The 18,713-nt window shown below is 39.1% G+C and overlaps 1 protein-coding gene across 1 annotated transcript in view; it reads right to left on the bottom strand.

Annotated features, from left to right (window-relative positions):
• The window catches only part of LOC137978460 (delta(14)-sterol reductase TM7SF2-like), a 43,845-nt gene that overhangs the window by 24,013 nt on the left and 1,119 nt on the right, over positions 1–18,713 (bottom strand). The window contains exons 2-5 of the mRNA XM_068825399.1: positions 18,570–18,713; positions 17,312–17,366; positions 14,718–14,909; positions 9,532–9,635 (exon numbers count right to left, since the gene is read on the bottom strand). The exon at positions 18,570–18,713 is cut by the window's right edge and continues 486 nt beyond it. Coding sequence (XP_068681500.1) covers positions 9,532–9,635; positions 14,718–14,909; positions 17,312–17,366; positions 18,570–18,713 — 495 coding nt within the window. The remainder of the gene's footprint in view (positions 1–9,531; positions 9,636–14,717; positions 14,910–17,311; positions 17,367–18,569) is intronic.

Here is an 18,713-nt window from a genome sequence, read left to right as displayed (position 1 = left end):
GGCAAAAGCGCAATGATCGTTTTGATTATGTTTGCACAACATTTTTTTAATTATTTTGGTAAAGCAACACTGTTTACTTCAGCGTCACTACATCATTCTGAAAAGGCTTCAAACAATATATTTTTGGTCCTGACTCCGGCTCTCTATCGCACAAGCTCAAGCAACCATACTAGGATTCCTCCTCCCGGGCTGCTGGGCAAGAGCAGATTGCAGGATTCGCAAAATTTCCGCCACTTCGCGCATTGGGAACAAATTAGCTGATATTTGTTAAGCTATAAACATTTTTTGTGTGTTCTTATCTTTGGGTGGATAGTAAAGACGCAATACCAGCCAGGCTATGACTAGAAAGACTTCAGATTAAACAACTCAATATATCCGCGCGGAAAGGTCCCAAGCAAAGGCCATAATGATGTCACCAAGATATTTGGGGTGTCGTACCAGGCCCCACCAACCAGAGACAAGGAGGCAGTTTAACAGATGAAGTCATAATGGTTTCTGCGTCTGTGAAATTGAAACGGTTTTTCATTTGTTTTCTGGAAACATTAAAAAATTCTATGCATTAACTGATAAGTACAAACTTTTCGTCCCCAGACATACCCGTCCATTATGCTAATGCTGCATGGACTGGTCCTTTTTGCACATACGACGCAAACACGACGACGAGAAACCTCAGCAAACCATACCTCTTGGATAACCTAACACCAATACATTTTCGGACAAAAGGCACTTTACAACAAGTTAATAGATATGCTCATGTTGTTAGTGGTTGTGCTTGCATCGTGACTACGACAGCCACTTGTGGGGAATTTATTTACTTTCGTTTTGTTTCTGTGACACGGAGTTGTTGCTTGTTTGAACGCACACCAGTAGACCTCGCCCAGTGGACAAGAACTTCTAATTCCCTTTTCTTTTTCACAGTACTATACTTCCGGTATTCCGATAAGTAGCTAACTTCCGGTTACTGATCCCCGAATAGAAGTTCTTTTCCAACCTCGTACCCAGGGTCTTCCCCCTCGGTTTTTCCAATATGGCGGCGGGTCTTGTAGGAAGAACCCTGGCACACAGCAGATCACGTGATCAAGATTTGTCCATCCAGTATGGACAAATATGCAATATTTTCAAAATGGCGGCAAGGAATAAGGTGAGAGAAATCTGGGTACGACAACGGCCAACCAAACAAAATGGAGTACGAACGGGAACGTCCAAGGCTTGTAAAACATTTTTGGAAGAAACCTCAAAAATCCGGATGGATGAATGCCACGAGCAACGAGAATGCGGTAGATGACTAGAAATCTTGCTTTTCGTTTCATTTCATGTTATTTTAAACGAATGCAATTTTATAAGACGGCTATTTTTTCTCGGGGCTGTGATTTTTAAGACAGTTTGGAAACAGCCATTGCACGCAAAAAATTTCACCCGTAACATCACAGACATTTGATTACCGTAAAATCCAGTAAGCTAAGGTTTAACGAAATCCCTGGCTCTAGCTATTTAGTCACGGAGGTGTGTTCGCTGTCTTCCGTAATGTATATTTTATATTGCATTTATTTTCAATCAATTAAACCTAATTATCATTTAAAATTCTTCATACACTTGAATGATTATCTTTTTCTTATCGGTGTATATGAGCCTTCTGAAAACGACTTTCCCCAGTATACATTGACCCAAAGCTATTTTCCTAAAAGGAAGTATTATTATACCACATATCTGTGGTACTTCATTTTCACAGTGAAACCATTAGATTGTTGAATTGTGGTTTTATCTCTCATCTCATCGATTGACTGCAAGTATTGTCATGTCAGTGTAAAATCAGTATTTTAATTGTCTTCTGATTGCCAACAGGGAACCACAGCATGTTTAGTGCCCACATTCTTACAACTTGTTATTGTAAATATATTTTGTGGTAAAGTTGACATAATGAAGCCAATGTACATTGTTGAACATGCTATTCCATAGGATTCGCAATCTGCTTCTTGCACTTTTCAAGCTATGAAAAGAACTTTTCCATGTCTTCTCCTACCAGTGAAGACAATGTGATGTCTTGGAATGCTGCTCATGAAATCTGTTGAAACCTAATTTAAAAAAGGGCACAATTTGTGCAAGTCCTAAACATAAGCATCTCATGATCTTTAGCAGTTCTTGTCGAATGAGCCCACGGTTAGGGTGGATCTTTGCTGTTTTATCAACTGGCTTTTAATCTGCTGTTTTGGAGGCAGTGACAATGGCACGGTTTGTTTTATTTGCCTCCATTCCTTAAACTACATTTTTGTTTCGTTTCCTTTACTCAGAAATGAATTGTATATTGATTTAGACTTCAGGGTGAACTATTTACACAATGACTTAGAGTGGCCGTTCAAAACAGAGTTTGTAATTGAACATCTAAACATCTATGAGACGTAAAAACAAACTTGTGAACATGTGAACCTGAAGTATAGCAAATCATAATGCTGACAAGCATGAAAGTGAACGAAATGGGTCATAAATTTGAAGTTTTCACTATATGAATGATTTTCGGTTATATTAAAGGGATATATTGTTGAAAAATCCAAAGCTATCTCTCTTCATGGTAATAAGTAATGTAAACAATCTTCCCACTGGTGAGTTGTAGTAGTAAATTGGGTTTTCCAGGAACCAGTTATTTTAAAGGTAGTACTGGTAACTTCCTAGGTTCACATGTACCACAAGTAATGGAAGATTCACAGAAAATCGAATTTGAAATTTTATGCTGTGGCATTTGAAGGAAAATTAGGTATTTGTAGACAAGTATCATTATGTTCTTCTCTTTAATGGTTAATATCCTTGACAGGCTTCTAACCGTTAAGAGAGTTTGCGTCCACATTTTTGTCCTTCTTTGTTGAGAGTTTCAATAGACAAAGCGAAATATATATGACCGACCAAGTGACCCACACTACAGTATTTTATCTTTTCTCCTGCCCTTACCATTCCAGAAACAAAACACTATTTCTTTTTGTGAAATAGTTTCTTGTTCTGGTGAAGTTACAAATTTCCTGTTCTTTGTCACCTTCAATTTTATTTCCCAATCCCCCTGTCCCAGTCTGCAATCTTCCCCCAAATCACTCGATGTACCACATCTTCAGACAGTAATTAAAATGCCACAACTTGAGCAATGCTAGAGAATATTTTCAAAGCATGTTTTAAAAACGAATAACTCAATTTAAATTATTGGAGTACAAGAAAACTCACAGGAGTGTGATGCTAAAAAAGGAATGTGTACAAAATTAAAGAATACTGTTTAATATACATATTTATATTTTTAAATCAGAAGAAGCAAAAATTGAAGTCGTTAGCGAATTGACAGGTCAATACACCAATGACAGGTAATGATAAGCCTTACAATTATTTTCAAGAATGATAATTATTGTTAAGACTTCACAACCTTAAATAACTCTCTTGGAAAATTACAAGATGACATGCATTTTGTTTTGGGGTGAGGAGATTAATATTTTTTATTAATGAAAGTAAAAGGCAATGATGAAAACCGACCGAGCTAGATCTCTCTGTGCACCACTAGCTGAAGAGTGTAGAAGGGATGGGAAAGAATATCGATTACTGCAGCTGCAGGTCTATTAAAATAAAACACAGGTTACATTCCACAGGTGAGTGTACATGTCACCGTGATGCAGACAAATAAACAACACCAAAAGTGTCTGCTAGCGCTAATCACTCAACAAAAATGTTGATTATTGGAGCAGCGACCTCTAGTCTTGACCTGTGGAATGTGACCTGTATTTAACAGACCCGCCTTCATTGCAGCTGTCACACGAGTCAACAGCACCACATACAACTGCTAAATCAACCACATCAATAGTCTATGAACCCCGTTGAACAATTTTATAATTTGTAACACAATCTGACATCATTGGTGAAAACACTGAACAACAGTAACAATACTCGCGTCAGGAAATTAAAATTGTGAGACGCCAAAATGAACCAAAACGTAAAGGTACGTACGAAATAAAATCACTTAATTACCGTTACGTCTTTCAAACACCATTCACCTTCAAACACCTTCTATATATAGAGGGATCGCTATGCCAGAGGTCGTGAAAAGCCAACGTAGCTTTAATTGGAATCGAGGCCTGATGTAGATCACCGTGCAACGTGAAAAAACGGCGAATTATTTTTTACTGTTATGCTTGTTAATTTGCGGCTGCTTCTTACGGAACAGCTACAATGTTGAAAATGATTTAAACACGAATTCTGTTCTCCTTCTGGTGCTCCTCACTAGCCGCCATCTTTCTTTTGACATTAAACCAATTAGAGTTCATGTGAGAAAAGCACCAATCAGCGATCTTTTTAGTTCACTGTGTGCCAGGGTCTTCTCAAGACCCGCCGCCATATTGAAAGCCGAGAAGACCCTGGGAACGAGGTTGGAGTCTTTCTTCCTCCGTCCGATATGAAGCTTTGACGACCGGAATCTAATGGTGTATATTGGACAAGTATGCACTTGTTGAAAAACGAAACTCTTCTTTCATACATACACTTTTCCGCGTCTAGTTAATGGTCGGTTTACACGGTAAAATTTGTCGGCCCGACGGCGTCAGAGCGCAAATCTTGCGTGTATTTTGACAGCCGATGAGCGACCGATTCATGGGAATGAAAATCGGTCCGACACTCAGATAGAAACCACCAAGTCAATCAAAGGGTATGCGAGTGGGTATTGCGCACAACTACTGAAAAAAAAAAAGCGTTCAAAATAGAGGATACTAAAAGGACAACGGGGAGATCTGGAGGAAATATTACACGCTTTACACAATTTACACGGTATGATTTATACGCCCGACAAAACCGGCCGACAAATCGTACCGTGTAAACCGACCTTAACAATTATGCCACGAGCGCGCGTTGAATATGAGATGATAGATAGTCAACTCGGCAGTGATTGAAGTGTAGAAAACACTGACATCATGCCGATGACCAGATACGACATTTAGATGTAACTAGCCGCACAACGATCGTCAAGCTTGAACACTAAATCCAAACTTGAAAGGGATCCCACAATAACCCATGACCGTGCAATTGAAGTGCACTTGCTCTTTCACAAAGCTATCAATCCATCTTGGAGTTGGACATTCGCGAGTTCCTATTATGTCCCATAGTGAAGGGAGGGTTTGATGAATAATACATATCATAAATGAGTGTCCAAGGGGGTATTTACATGAGACCGGGACGAACTCAGACCGGTATGAAATTAATTACTTCTTGCAGCCGTTTACCTGAAACTGGGACGAAATGCTTGGTGCCTAGTTTCCGGACGAAATGATATTATATATCGCTAACACAAAAGCATACAGGCTTGAAATGTCTGGATCCAGTTTGAGATTTCTGGTCATTTACATGAGAACGGTACGAATTCAGCCAGGTACGAGAGTATCTCGTCTCGGTGCAGCAACCGAGACGAAGGCAGACCCGTCTGAGTTCATTGTCAGGCCGGTTTCGTGTAAACGCAGGAGAAGAAAAGTATGGAGGCCGATACGGACTGAAGCAGGTTAGTTCGTTCCGGTCGCATGTAAATACCCCCTAAATGACCGGCATGTTTTAGGCACCAATAGACCCTTTGCAGCTAGCGATCATATGGTACAAAAACCGCCATACTGGAGAGCAAATTGCGCACTGCGACACCTAAAACAAAGCAACTTAATTTAAATTTCTTTGTCTTAAGTGTCCTAGTGCGCAATTCGCTCTCCAGTATGGCGGTTTTTGTACCATGTGATCCCTAGCTGCAAAGGACCCATTTCCTGTGGTGCTGATAAGTCGTATTCAAGTCCAAGCACTCATTTCAAAGTGGTCATCATTCAGACAATGTAATAAGTAGCTTCATCAGCTTAATGGCCGTGTTTATACTAGAGACGCATAATACGTCCAGACGAATTATGCGTCTCTCATGTTATTCGTCTAGTGTAATATCCGTCTAGTGTAAAAACGGGACGAACTATATAAGACGCATAATTCATCTAGGACGAACTTGGGCAACACTTTTTCTGCGTCCGTAAAATTCGTCTGGTATAAAGACGGGCACAAGACGCATAATTCGTCTGGACGAAGTATCCGTCTTCGAAGACGCACTAAACTGGATACTTCGTCCAGACGCTGTCGCATAATGCGTCTTGTGCCCGTCTTTATACTAGACGAATTTAACAGACGCAAAGAAAGTGTTTGCCCAAGTTCGTCCCAGACGAATCATGCGTCTCTAGTATAAAAACGGCCAATGTGTCAAAAACGTTATTCATTTGTTAGGTGTCGCATCCTTGGGTTTTGGGGAACCCTTAAGGGAACATGGCTAATTTGAATTGGGGAACAAAGGAACAAAGACAAAATATCTGAAGTCACAACGGAACATAAGCCATTTTAGGGATCAAAACGCTGAGAGCAAGTTTCAAAGTAATTTCGAGAACAAGGGAACACAAGCAAAGTTCTAACAAGAACTCCCCCCCCCCCCCCCTTCCTTCACCTTGGGAGGGTCTCATCTGTTTCTCTTTCACACATGCGACTCACCTCGAAATTCCTCAGAGAGCGGATTTGCTCTGAATCTAAACTTCTGAGAGTTTTGAACCGCGGAAAATTGTATACCCAATGACTGTATAAAGAAAAAGAGAAAATGTTTACCTGTGTTTGTAAGTAAGCGTTATTGAGGGAACGAGAAGATGAATCCTGCATTCGCGTGGTTGATATGACCATGACAAAGGCTTTTGTTCAGTGCTCGTATCGGAGTGTTAAAGACTACAAATTCACTGTGATACTTTGAAACTTGGTTTTAGAAGGTATTGGAACATCAAAATCGAGATTTAAGTTGTGAAGCTTTTCAGTCATGCGAGTTTGCGTCGGGAAAGCTCCAAATTCAGTAAAAAGTGGATTTAGGATATTTAAGCAACTTCTGAAAGCACCAAACATACTGGGGAGCCTTAGGGCCGATTTACACGGTACGATTTTTAACGCATGCGATAAGCTTACGACAGGCGTACGACGTGACTTGCGATTGTAGCAGCGTTTTCAAACATGTTCTAAAACGCTACTACATTTTTTTAAACGCACACGACAATCGTAAACGAATTGTAGACCTGTGGTAAGCTTGTCGCAGGTGAGAAAAATTGTACTGTGTAAATCGGCCCTTAGGCAACTGACTTTTTTTTGCGCAAACCGGAAGTGAACATTTCGCACGCCAGTCTCTCTCAGGTTTTCAATCTAATTGTTTGAAAGAGTGAAAAGATACCTCGCAACATAAATCTGGCAATTTCACGACACGTTAAAATGGAAAACAGCTAACTTCCCGCTGCCATCTGTGGCTATTTTCCTTAATTTGCCTGGCCTTGTGGGATTGTAGCTGTTAGGTTAACAAATAGTTCAGTTAAAGGCGACATTAATGAATTACTACTTAGAAAACTTACCAAATAAAATTACAGTTGGAGTGGCTGTGGTCCAGGACATATTAACACGATTATCCACAAGATATCGCGCCTGCAACGAATACATTATTGGAATCCAAGATAGGCCACAAAAGGCTATCATGAAACCAAACCCTGATTCGTCCAAAGTGGAGAGTAGGGATTCCTGAAATCACAACAACAAATTCACATAATTTCTTGATATTAATTACGGTTCATTTCACATTACCGCACCACGTTGCGCAGTTCGTTGGGAAATTGGATACTAAGTTACGAAGTTGCATATTACGCGTCGAATTAGAAAACAACTTGCGGACTTTGAAATGAACTTCCCAACTTCAGACCAGATCGAAGTTCGCATATTAACCGAATGAGCCCGTTGCCGTCTGAGGTTCGTGACATCGTAAACAAGTGGTGCGAGGATTCAACACCATTCAAAATAGCGCCGTAATTAGAATTTACCGAGAGAGACAAATGCAAATATTGTCGGTCGGTTTGTGCATACAGGGAGTTAGCGAGAACAGACTCAAGCACTGAACTGAACGTTAACTGCGGATGATTGATTTTTACACGGAGTTTTGTAAACGATACAGGCCAAGTATGAAGTGGCGGAAATAAAATAATTTAAGGGTAATCGAAAATTGAAGAAAAAAAAACAGGCGGAGATCTTTGTCCGAAAGTTACGGTGACGCCTGAAAATTGATGTTAGGGAGCTTAAGCACGCGCGTTTTTGAGACGCGGACGGCAACCGGAACTGAACATTTCGCGTGCCAGGACAGTGGTGTTTGCCGTCCGCGTCTCAAAAACGCGCGTACTTAAGCTCCTTGTTTATTCCTGTGAAACTATTTTCCAATTTTGATGAAAGTTATTTGTGGATCCCATAATTTTAATATGATTTGTAAAAGTATCTTCAACACTGAAACACTTAAACTCTTCAACACTGATTTTTTTTTTTTTTTTTTTTTTGGATTTGACAAATAATTATTTTGCGATTGTCCCTTTTGTAGGCTTCCGTAGTAAACCCCACTCAGTTTTCAGAGTGAGGAGGAAGTAAATTTTTATCTTTGTCTTTAACTTGATTTTTGAAAGTTGGAAAGCTATCTTTCAGCTGATGAAATAAGGCAGCAAGCAAACTGTGAATTTTCTGTATATTTGCCTGCAACTAAGTCTTACCTCATGTAACAGGACATCAGCAACGCACACAAACTGAAAACACACACAAGAATCATTGCCGTGGACAGTCCTCCGGATTCTTGGTTTTGTTTAACAGCCATGCAGAGATTGATGATAACCTTTACAAAAAAAAGTGAGACGTGTGTTATACAATAAACTGCCTCATGTACAACCAGACAAATATTAAACAGCATTACACCTATTACACTATTTTGAATTTTACTACAATTCTCATTTGAGTACACAACTAGGGACGTCTGGTCACAAAGTTTTCGAGTTGAAGTTACCATGTTATCAAGTGCAACTTGCTTTGTTTTCATTTAACTCATCACCAGTTTGATTTAACCACTACCACTTGAAGATTTTGGCACGCTTCATTGCTCATGACATCAAGGCCCTAAGAGTTACTCTTGGAAACGAAGCAAGTTGTCCTTGACAACATGGGAACTCAGAGTTGAAGCTTTGATGCAAAACTTCCTAAATGGTGTGTGTACTCAACTGAGAATCCTAGTATTCCAGTTTGGTCGTTATGTACTGAAAGGGATGACTACAGACTAAATCAAAGCAGGTCAAATCAAAATTGTTGTTCTTACTAAGAGAAAAACCAGAGTACCCACTTCAGGGAAAACCTATCATAGCAGGGTAGAGAAAAACAAACTCATCAAACATCAAAGGACAACAAATCCAGGAATCAATCCTGGGTCACACAGATGGAGGTGAATCCATGTTGCTCTGACGAAGGGCTAACACTCAAAACGTCAGCTTTTATAATCTCTGTACGGTGGCCAATTTACATTATCAACTCCGTTGATAAACCAAATTTTTGTATACTACTTCCCGACTGACGCAGCACCACAGTTTCTTTAGAAACTACCCCTTTGTACATATACAGAGTTATGTTCGTGTAATAAGATATTAAAATTTTCCTTTATTTACAAGTGTTCTAATATCTCACCCAGCCAATGAGTCCCGGTTTCGATGTGAAAAAGAACTTGAAGTCGAACTTGCCCCATCGAGGATTAAGCTGATGTCCCACGAAAAAGTCATATATGATATTTCCTGATAAAAAGGTGAAAAATGTATGCATACAATGCATTTACTGAGAACCCTTTTCACAACAATATTAATTTTAAGTATTGATCCTGCTGGTGCTTATTTTCTGACCATAAAGTCGTTGCAATCGCAATAGCCTTTGTAATAGCTACAGCCTGACTGTAATGTATTTTGATGCTGTGGGGAAGCATCCCACCAATTTCAGCTTATACATATGCACATGTGTATTGCCCGACATGGAAGGCTGTGCTCCAACGGCGCACGGTCACCTGAGGGGACTAACATTTGGTTTCGGGAGAATGAGAAAAATTACCCGGCCGCCCGGCCAGGCACTCTGGCTTATTGTATTTCTAGCGGCTAAAAATGTTAAAGGGGAACTCCGGGGTAAAATTGAAGTTATTTTGTATGTTTGGCCTCTGTCCCATGTCTCAATTTTTGATAACATCATTCCCATATCGTTTCATTCGAATTAAATATTGTACCTGAAAGACAACCGAAAATGCAAATAGAAATCCGCCATTTTGGAGAAAATTTGAGCCGCGGTCAGTGGTCAGCAGCTCGTGATGACGTAGAATCGTCAAATTTCACTTTCCGCGGTGTTTTCTTCAACTTTGCTTAAATTATAATTCCTGTCGTTGTATCTGTATCTTCGACTGTGCTTTGATTGTTTCAAGCGAAATAGTGAGCTGTTGTGTACCTAGTTGCCATAATCATTGAAAGAATACGAAGAAAAACGGTGATTTACTACAGGATTTACTACAGGATCGCACAAGACGATCGCGCGAAGGCATGGCTCGACAGAATCAGACGGAAGAATATGCCACCACTTGAAAACAGCTACGTCTGGAGCGATCATTTCATGCCAAGCTGTTTCGAGATAGATTTCCGCGAAAAATTAGCAGGGGAAAAATCTAGGAAGGTCTTGAAGGATGATGCTATTCCATCCTCGTTTAGCTACGGCCCCGAAGCGAAGAAGCCGCGGTTATCAAGCGAACATTGCATTCAGCAACGAAGGCATCGAGAAGTTAGTGCTTGTCAGTTTGCTTCGTTTTTACTATGAATCAAATAAATTTGCCCACTTACATGTCGATGTTTGCACACGCTTTGAACTGAGGGGACCGCGCGACCCGATGTATAAACAATGGTTTCATGGTGACAAATTTCAGTGTACATCCGCCCAGTTTTAAAATATATTATTATGCTGGGTTTACTTGGAAAATAATGGCGAGTTAACCGACCTTACAAATGACCTATAATCGGTAATTTCCAGTATTTGTTTTTCAAGTTTGTCACTCTAAAAACAGGAAGAAATAACAAAATGAAGTTGGGCAAATTCAAGGCATTCAAGTTGCAGTAAAGTGAAAAGAATTACCTTGTATATTCGCATTTTACTTTTGTTTGAGGCTCTTTCAGAACTACTTGCTGCAGACATCGATGTATCTTCACATGACCCAGTGACTAATGAACCTCCAATCTGCATTGATTTGGAAATGCCTACTACAATCCCAGAAATGCATGATGTGGGAATTTAATTTTGTTTTGATCCCATTACCCTAAAAAGCATGGAGGTTAAAACTGAGATGTGCAACACTAAAGGCAATGATAATGTTGTATGTGGTACTGCAAATATTGACGTGTCCTCCTATACTTCTTTAGAGGATGATATCCCACAAAATCCACATGCTTACAAATGGAAGATTCCACATGATCCCTATTATGCCATGGCAGCACCCCCAATTAAATCCCATTGATACACCCACAGCAATTTTTCCAACCTATGACATTTTACATGTAACAAGTTTGATACAATCCCCTTACCACCAATGCAAGACGTCGTTGTAGATGAAAAAATGGATATTAATGATAATGGTGAGAATAACAATGATGATGAAGATTTAGATCCCCATTGGCCATTACCAGATGATAAAAAATAGTTATCCAGTGACGAGATAGTGTTATCTGAACATGAATTTGAAGATAGCTCTCCAGACAGTGAAAAGGAATTTCTTGTGCTTGGTTCCAGTTTGAACAATTTACTGAAAAAGTGTCCAAAATGTGGGGGTGTGATCATTGACCAAAAAAGGAAAATGGCTGAGAGCATGCTATCAGTTATCCTAACCTGCCATAATGAGCATACAGAACTGTGGGAACCCCAGTTATTAAAAGGAAGCCCCTGGGAAACCTATTATTGGCAGCAGCCAATACAGGAAGCACCTTATCAAGCATCAGAACGCTTGCATCAGTACTTGTTTCCAGTTGTTAACTGATGATTTCCATGAAAGATACAAACTTGTATTTTTCTTTGTTTATTTAATTCATGGGCATGTTTAAAACCCGTTTTCTCATTCATCTCCATAACAGAAGCCTTTAAAGGCCCAATCTTCCTCTGGCCCCGGTGGAGGATAAAAATTTCTTATGCTAATCACTGCACAAGATGAAAGAACCACCCTTATCTCCTTTCCTAAAATGTCCCAGCACCATCGAGCCAACTGTCTGTAGGCAATATGTTTATAAAATTTATCTTCAGGTCCATCAAATGGATCTTTGTACTGCTGCTTGTACTGATACCAAGCTGTGTGAAGGACCCATCCATTTATACAAACTGGATGAAACCCTGGGTGATGCATTTGGGTTCTTCGCCACATTCACCGCTAGTAAAAGCCTCGATAAGCTTATTTTTGACAGGCTTAATTTCTTGGCAGCATATGCATGCCTCCGCTCTTCCCATAATCTGACAATTGCTGCATGTACGCCAACGTTACAAATTTGCTCTGTATTCTTCGTGACTTTCTTCTATTAAGAATGCATTTATGAACAGAGAACGAGCGAACGTAGGCATTGGTAGCAGCAGAAGCAAATTATGTTGCCTTCACGCGTATTCCCTTAAAACATTGAGCTAAACTTAAGACGTAAAGTTTATTATCAAGGATTGCGTTACAATGTTTTGCTGTTTTTGAAAGAGTAAATAAAGCCGCAATGAAGCTGCGCAATAGATGGAGTAGCCGAAGGAAAGCTCCGTTTTCGCATCCCTTTAATCGATTTATAGAGGCAACAAGGAAGAAACAGAAAGACCAATATAACAATTTATCAACAGAGTTGAGTTTATTTGTCACTTAGTCTGTTATAGAAGTACAATAAACGGATAACTCGTACAACATACCAGTCTGAATTTGCAGTATTACATTTCATCGCTTGCCATGCATTTGTCGCCTAAGTCTTCGGGGTTGCTAACCGCTTCATCAGAGCTCACACGATGTTCAAACTGGTACGGCCGAATTGAAAAACTTTCGCAGGCATGTTCCTCATCGATTTTATTAGAATACGTCCCAGAATCGGCCACTTTTAGCGATGATATAAAGGCAAAAGCCCCTTCTTCGCCAATGCAAAATATTGTACACAACTCTGGGTTTGACGATTCTACGTCACACGATGATACGCTGACCGCTTTCTGAACAAGCGGGCAATTTTCAAGATGGCGGATTTCTATTTGCATTTTCGGTCGTCTTTCAGGTGCAATATATCATTTGAATGAAACGATATGGGAATGATGTTATCAAAAATTGAGACATAAACCCGAGGCCAAACATACAAAATACCTTCAACTTTACCCCGGAGTTCCCCTTTAATATGCTGGTGGTTACAGTTTACGAAACCTCTCAGAAAATGTTTTTTCTTCATACGAAACAGTCGGTTCAAAGTTTGACATGTAACATAATCCATAACTTTGCATGTTATGGCCGGCAGCCGCACAAATTTCAATTCTTTCTCAAAAAAATAGTATTAAATTTGGAACATGGAGTTTGGCATTTCTTGGTTATAGTTTTTAAAAGAGTTGTTACTAGATGCTCTGACAGTGGTAAAGCGCGGCCGGCCCAACTAACAAGTAAAAACGTGTACCTGTATTAGACCCAAACGTTTTTACATAAACCTAACGCAATCTTTACTTTTTCACTTTTAAACCAGAAAACATCTATGGCATTGTAACTTTTCTCATCTTTCTCAAGTATTGACCGAATGCATAAATGGCGGACAAAATGTATTCTTTTGTTTATGTGCTAATGAGACTCACTAGCCTTGCTCTCAAGCAACAATTCTTTTGTATTTTGTCCATGCAAACGAGGCTAGTGACACTCATTAGCACATAAACAAAAGAATTTTTTTTGGCCGCCATTTATGCATTCGGTCTATGGCGTGAAAAAATTGACATGTTGCCGGTTTTCTTGCACAAGCCAGTTTGACGATCACCAGAGCAGTAGCAGCAATGTTTTGTTGAGAGAGAGATGGATGAAGATTGTTGCAGATCTCAGATAATTAATTAATAAAGTCGGGCAACCAACTTGGAGGGCTGGGCACCCCAGCTGAAATGCTTGGGAGCCAAAATTTTCCTTTAAGCACAGCCTTGACATGGTTGAAATACACAAATGGCTGGAAATACCCCTGACTACGAGCTTTTAACCAAACATGCATTCATTGAATCATTCTTCGAAGTGGAGTGTTTACAATCTTGTTTCTACAGTCACGTAACATGGCAACATTGAAGTCCAAACAGCAAAAAAATGAAGTAAAATTCACCAAAAGATATTTTAACGATTGTACATTCTGGCTTTTTCGGCTGGGAAAATTGTCTTTGCCAGCCTGGTATTCTCCTTCACTCCTGGCTATTATCTACATACACTGTACCTGAATGCATCAACCTTTGCAATATTGGAAATCCCAGTGGAAGGGGCAAATGGATATAAATGCTTTACAAGTCCCAAGAACACCATTTAAGGCTTGTACTGGGTCAATATGAAACGGTGTTTGGAAAACAACAATGAACAGACACAGAAACCAGTTGAATTTTGGTTTTTCATACACTGTAATCTGAAAGATAGGGAAAACCAAAATTGAACTAGTTTGAAAAATGTTAAAGCAAACACAAATTTGAACATAACATATCCATGCTCAGTGACTACTGGAAACAAAATCAGGCACCAATAATACTCTGAAAAAGTGTGCAATAATTATTCTTCCTTTTGTTCTTTTTTTGTTGACTGCTCCTTACAAATTAAAAGTGGTAGTACAGTAGTGATAACAATGACTCTCTACCTGTGTTTCCTTTTGGTGATAATCCTGTTTTCTGTATGCGAGCCTTGATGTAAACAATAAAAGCAATGAAGAAAGACCAGCAAATAGTTGCCGTTGTGATTCCGAGGAAGGAGTCATAGACTAAAGTAACATCAACCTTGAAGTAAAGACAAGCTGCAAATCCAATGACACTAATCATCAAGGCTAAAAACCCTGAATAAAACAGAGAAAGGAAAGGAGCCTTTGTGAGATTTAGGAAGAAGCAAAACAATACATTTTTTTTTATGAGTGCAATGAATGTCCAATAACGGATTATATCACTCATGTAGCCTTTGAAAAACAGTGTTCACGTATCCTTAATGTAAACTGAAATCTACATCTTAAATTAACTTCATTCCAGGTGACATCCAAGATTGTTTTTAAATTCTTAATTTTAGTTGGAAAGTGTACAAAATAAATTTTGAACACAGAAAAATAGACATGTAAAGCTTAATAGGCAACATTTCGACCGTTTTTGAGCACCTTTAGTGAAACTTACGACAAATTATTTTTTTCAGCTTATGGTAGCCTCTCTTCTTTTGAAAAGTATAAAGCACGCAGGGCCCAAATTTTTTGACGACTTAAATACTTGACCTGGTGACCAAATCTGAAGACTTGGGGGCCAGCTGGCCCCTAGGTTTTTTCATGAAAGTCGAGCACTGCTCTGAAGTGTATTGTCACTTCTCTGCCTAAAAAGTAACATCCGCATAGTCAACACACACAAAAAGCATGCACGCAAAAGGGGCCTCAGTAACACTTTGATGGCACAACAGTTATTCAAATTGGTCCTTGCTTAAGGAAGTTCGCAAGAAAATCTTCCCACATTGAAATTTGTTTCATCTCTCACCTGAAGTTAGGTCATAAATTACTAATATTCCCAGATAAAAAAGCCAAAGGAAAAATGCCCTTATTTCGATATAGGTCATCATAACGAGATGTAGCCTCATCTACTCATCCGTTGAAAATCATAAAAATTATATGTTAGAGTGAATGTTTCTGTACATAGAAATATAGGAGTGGGTTTTTTACATAATTGCATGCAGCTGGGGATGTCATAAACAGCAGAGTTAATCCTCAATGAGCGTTTTCGCAAGCGCTACAGTACTTGTTGTAACCACTTCCAGAACTTGTGACAAAAGTAAAGAAAAATTTTAAAAAAGATAACTTCTTACATTTCTTTTCTTCATTTCATCATATTTTGTAGATTGTAAGAGCAAGTGATTCATGTCTTGAAAAATAGGGGTTGCCGATGATCTAAACGAGTAAAATTAATGTGATGTTGCAAAGCTCTTGGAAAATTTAGTTTGTCACAATTTTGCGTGACCTGTCGGGGAAGGACTGGAACCCAAGACAGAATTGATCGATGACAGGCTTTTGTAAAAAGTTTCAAGCAGGAGTTGTCTTTATTTGGTCAGTGTTTTGTATCATATCTCTCCATTGCCGTCTTTCTCATCTTCTGGTCAGTGTTTTTTGTAAATATCTGGTTGTTTCCTCTTAGGTCCGCACTATTCATTTGCATTAGGAGGAGAAGATAATTCTGCTCTATTTTCATGAAAGTAAAGGAAAAGAACTTCAAACATGCATTTATTTTGAACTAAGAAGTCCAACACCATTAAATTCAAGCAATGTCGCTGATTAAAATTAACCACTACTCGATTAGCGACCTTTTCTAGCCTCCCGGTCCTTTCTCTTTGACGTTTCATGATGAATTGGACATTAATGTGTCATTTTTTAGCCAACCTGGAATTTTTCCCCGGTGTTTTTGTTGCCATAAGATCTTTTTACTAATACTTGAAGTAATGCGTGACACATAACAGTCGCGTTACCTGCGCAGTAAAAGTTGCACACAAACAATCAGCGCGAACGTTCTTAAATGCTGATTTGCATTTGGCCTACTTTCCTAACTTTCAATAATTTATTCACAATGTAAATTATACCAAAGTAGTGGAAATCAGAAAAGTAAACCAAAGTTAAAGCATAAAATCTCTGCATCCTCCATGACATCCAAGCTGCACAGGATTTAGAAATATTTCAAGAATTATATTGATCAAAGATAGAGTTAAACAACTTTTTGATGACGTGCAAACCCTAATAAATTAATTGAGCCACCAAAAGGATTTAAAAGACACCAAAACATAATTTTCAAACCAGGAAAGTCTTGAAAATTACTATGGTTTTTTTTAATCTTTCACAGGAACAGGACACGAGATGTGATAGGGTAGGGTGGGACTGTTATCTAAATTACTACGATTCTCTTTGAGTAGTACCACTTATAGGAAGTTTCGCGACATTACGTTTCAATGTTTGAGTTCCCATGTTGTCAAGGGCAACTTGCTTTGTTTCAAGGGCCTTGATGTCATGAGCGATGAAGCTAACCAAAATCTACAAAGGGTAACGGTTAAATCAAACTGGTGACCGGTGAATGATGTCGAAACCCGAAAAGTTACCCTTGGAAATGAAGTAAGTTGCCCTTGGCAACATGGTAACTTTAACGCAGAATCTCTGTCGCCAAACTTCCCTAGTGGCGTACTTAACTGAGAATCATAGTATATCCAAGTCTTGTCTTTATTAATTACCATTCAATCTGTAATCAAGAGCATTTCCATCAGCCAGAACTTGTCCCTGGGCAACCTAGGAAAAAAAAAACTTTTCACTATCATGTTCATGAAGGCTTAGAGCTAACTCCTCAGAACTCATGCTACAATATACCCCTCATCCTGCTGCAGTCATGATTTTGTCCTAGTCACAAAAACGTGGTCCCAGTTATTCAAAGACTAGATAGCTGCATCTGGATCAGTCACTATCATTCATCTTCACATTATCTGGACAAGGATTGCGGTATTTTCTTACGTCATAAAATATGCAAACTCTAAGCACATCTAAGGTGTGTACAAAAGCCTTGACCAACATTTAATGTGGAGTTCATGTATATTTTATACTCTAGGATAGTGACTTATCCACTGGATAAAGTTATCTGGCCTCGGAAAAACTGGGGCCAGATCGTCCCAAGTGGAAGACCCAGAAAATAATCACGGTAGGATCATTTTAAAGCACTATGATTAGTCAACTTAGTACAACTAGTTCTTATCCTTATAAGTGCTACCACTTTAATAATTTGCAACCAAACAGGATACACTATTGTTTGACATTATTATGCTATAGATCATAATGTTCTAATGTTCTGAGAAGATAGCAAGAAAGACATGACATTACATGTACTGTATTTAAGTTTAGTATAAACACACAGGTGATTATACAAAATCGCGCGCTCTCGTTGGGTCGCTATCTCGGATTATCAGCCGAAAAATCACCTCGACTGATCTCTTCGCTTTCGGCGAATAATTTTAATTAAGTGCAACTGAAGGCCAGCCATCAATAATAATAACAGCTATATTTTGCTGTTGGTCCAGAGACAGCTACTACATACTAACTGGAAATTTGACTGGCTCCAGTCCACTTGACAGATACAAACAGGTGACCTAACAGTAACTGGAACTTACATGAAGGCATAAGAATGATCATCAACATGATAAAAACATACAGACATACAAACATACAGTCATGGGTGACAAGGACTATTTTATGACGATGTATTGGCTACTCAAATTCAGATTCCCAGTTGTGGAGAATCTCGCATAAAACCACACATAAACATGGGCACAAGAGGAACAAACTTTATGTTCTTCTTTGTTTGTGTTTGCTTGTTTCTGGATCAACCAGTTGTTCCTTCAGGTCAGTAACACCACCGGCATGATTGAACCAGTTGGCTGGAATGACTCCATCTAAAGAAGCGCCAACTTCATTATTGTATTGCCCTTATGTATTGATCTTTACCTTTCCAATGGGCAGCATGTGAATTATAACATGAAATATGATCCATCCATCGACAATCAAATGACCCACATCAAAGAATGCACCCTTGAATGCCCAGAAAGGTGGAAGTGACTGCACCTCACGCACTGAACAGGACTTGGCGTT

The sequence above is a fragment of the Montipora foliosa genome, chromosome 12 (assembly GCF_036669935.1).
Source record: "Montipora foliosa isolate CH-2021 chromosome 12, ASM3666993v2, whole genome shotgun sequence".
Classification (NCBI taxonomy): domain Eukaryota; kingdom Metazoa; phylum Cnidaria; class Anthozoa; order Scleractinia; family Acroporidae; genus Montipora; species Montipora foliosa.
Note: the sequence above shows the minus strand (reverse complement) of the source record. Positions and strands in the feature narration are given on the sequence as shown.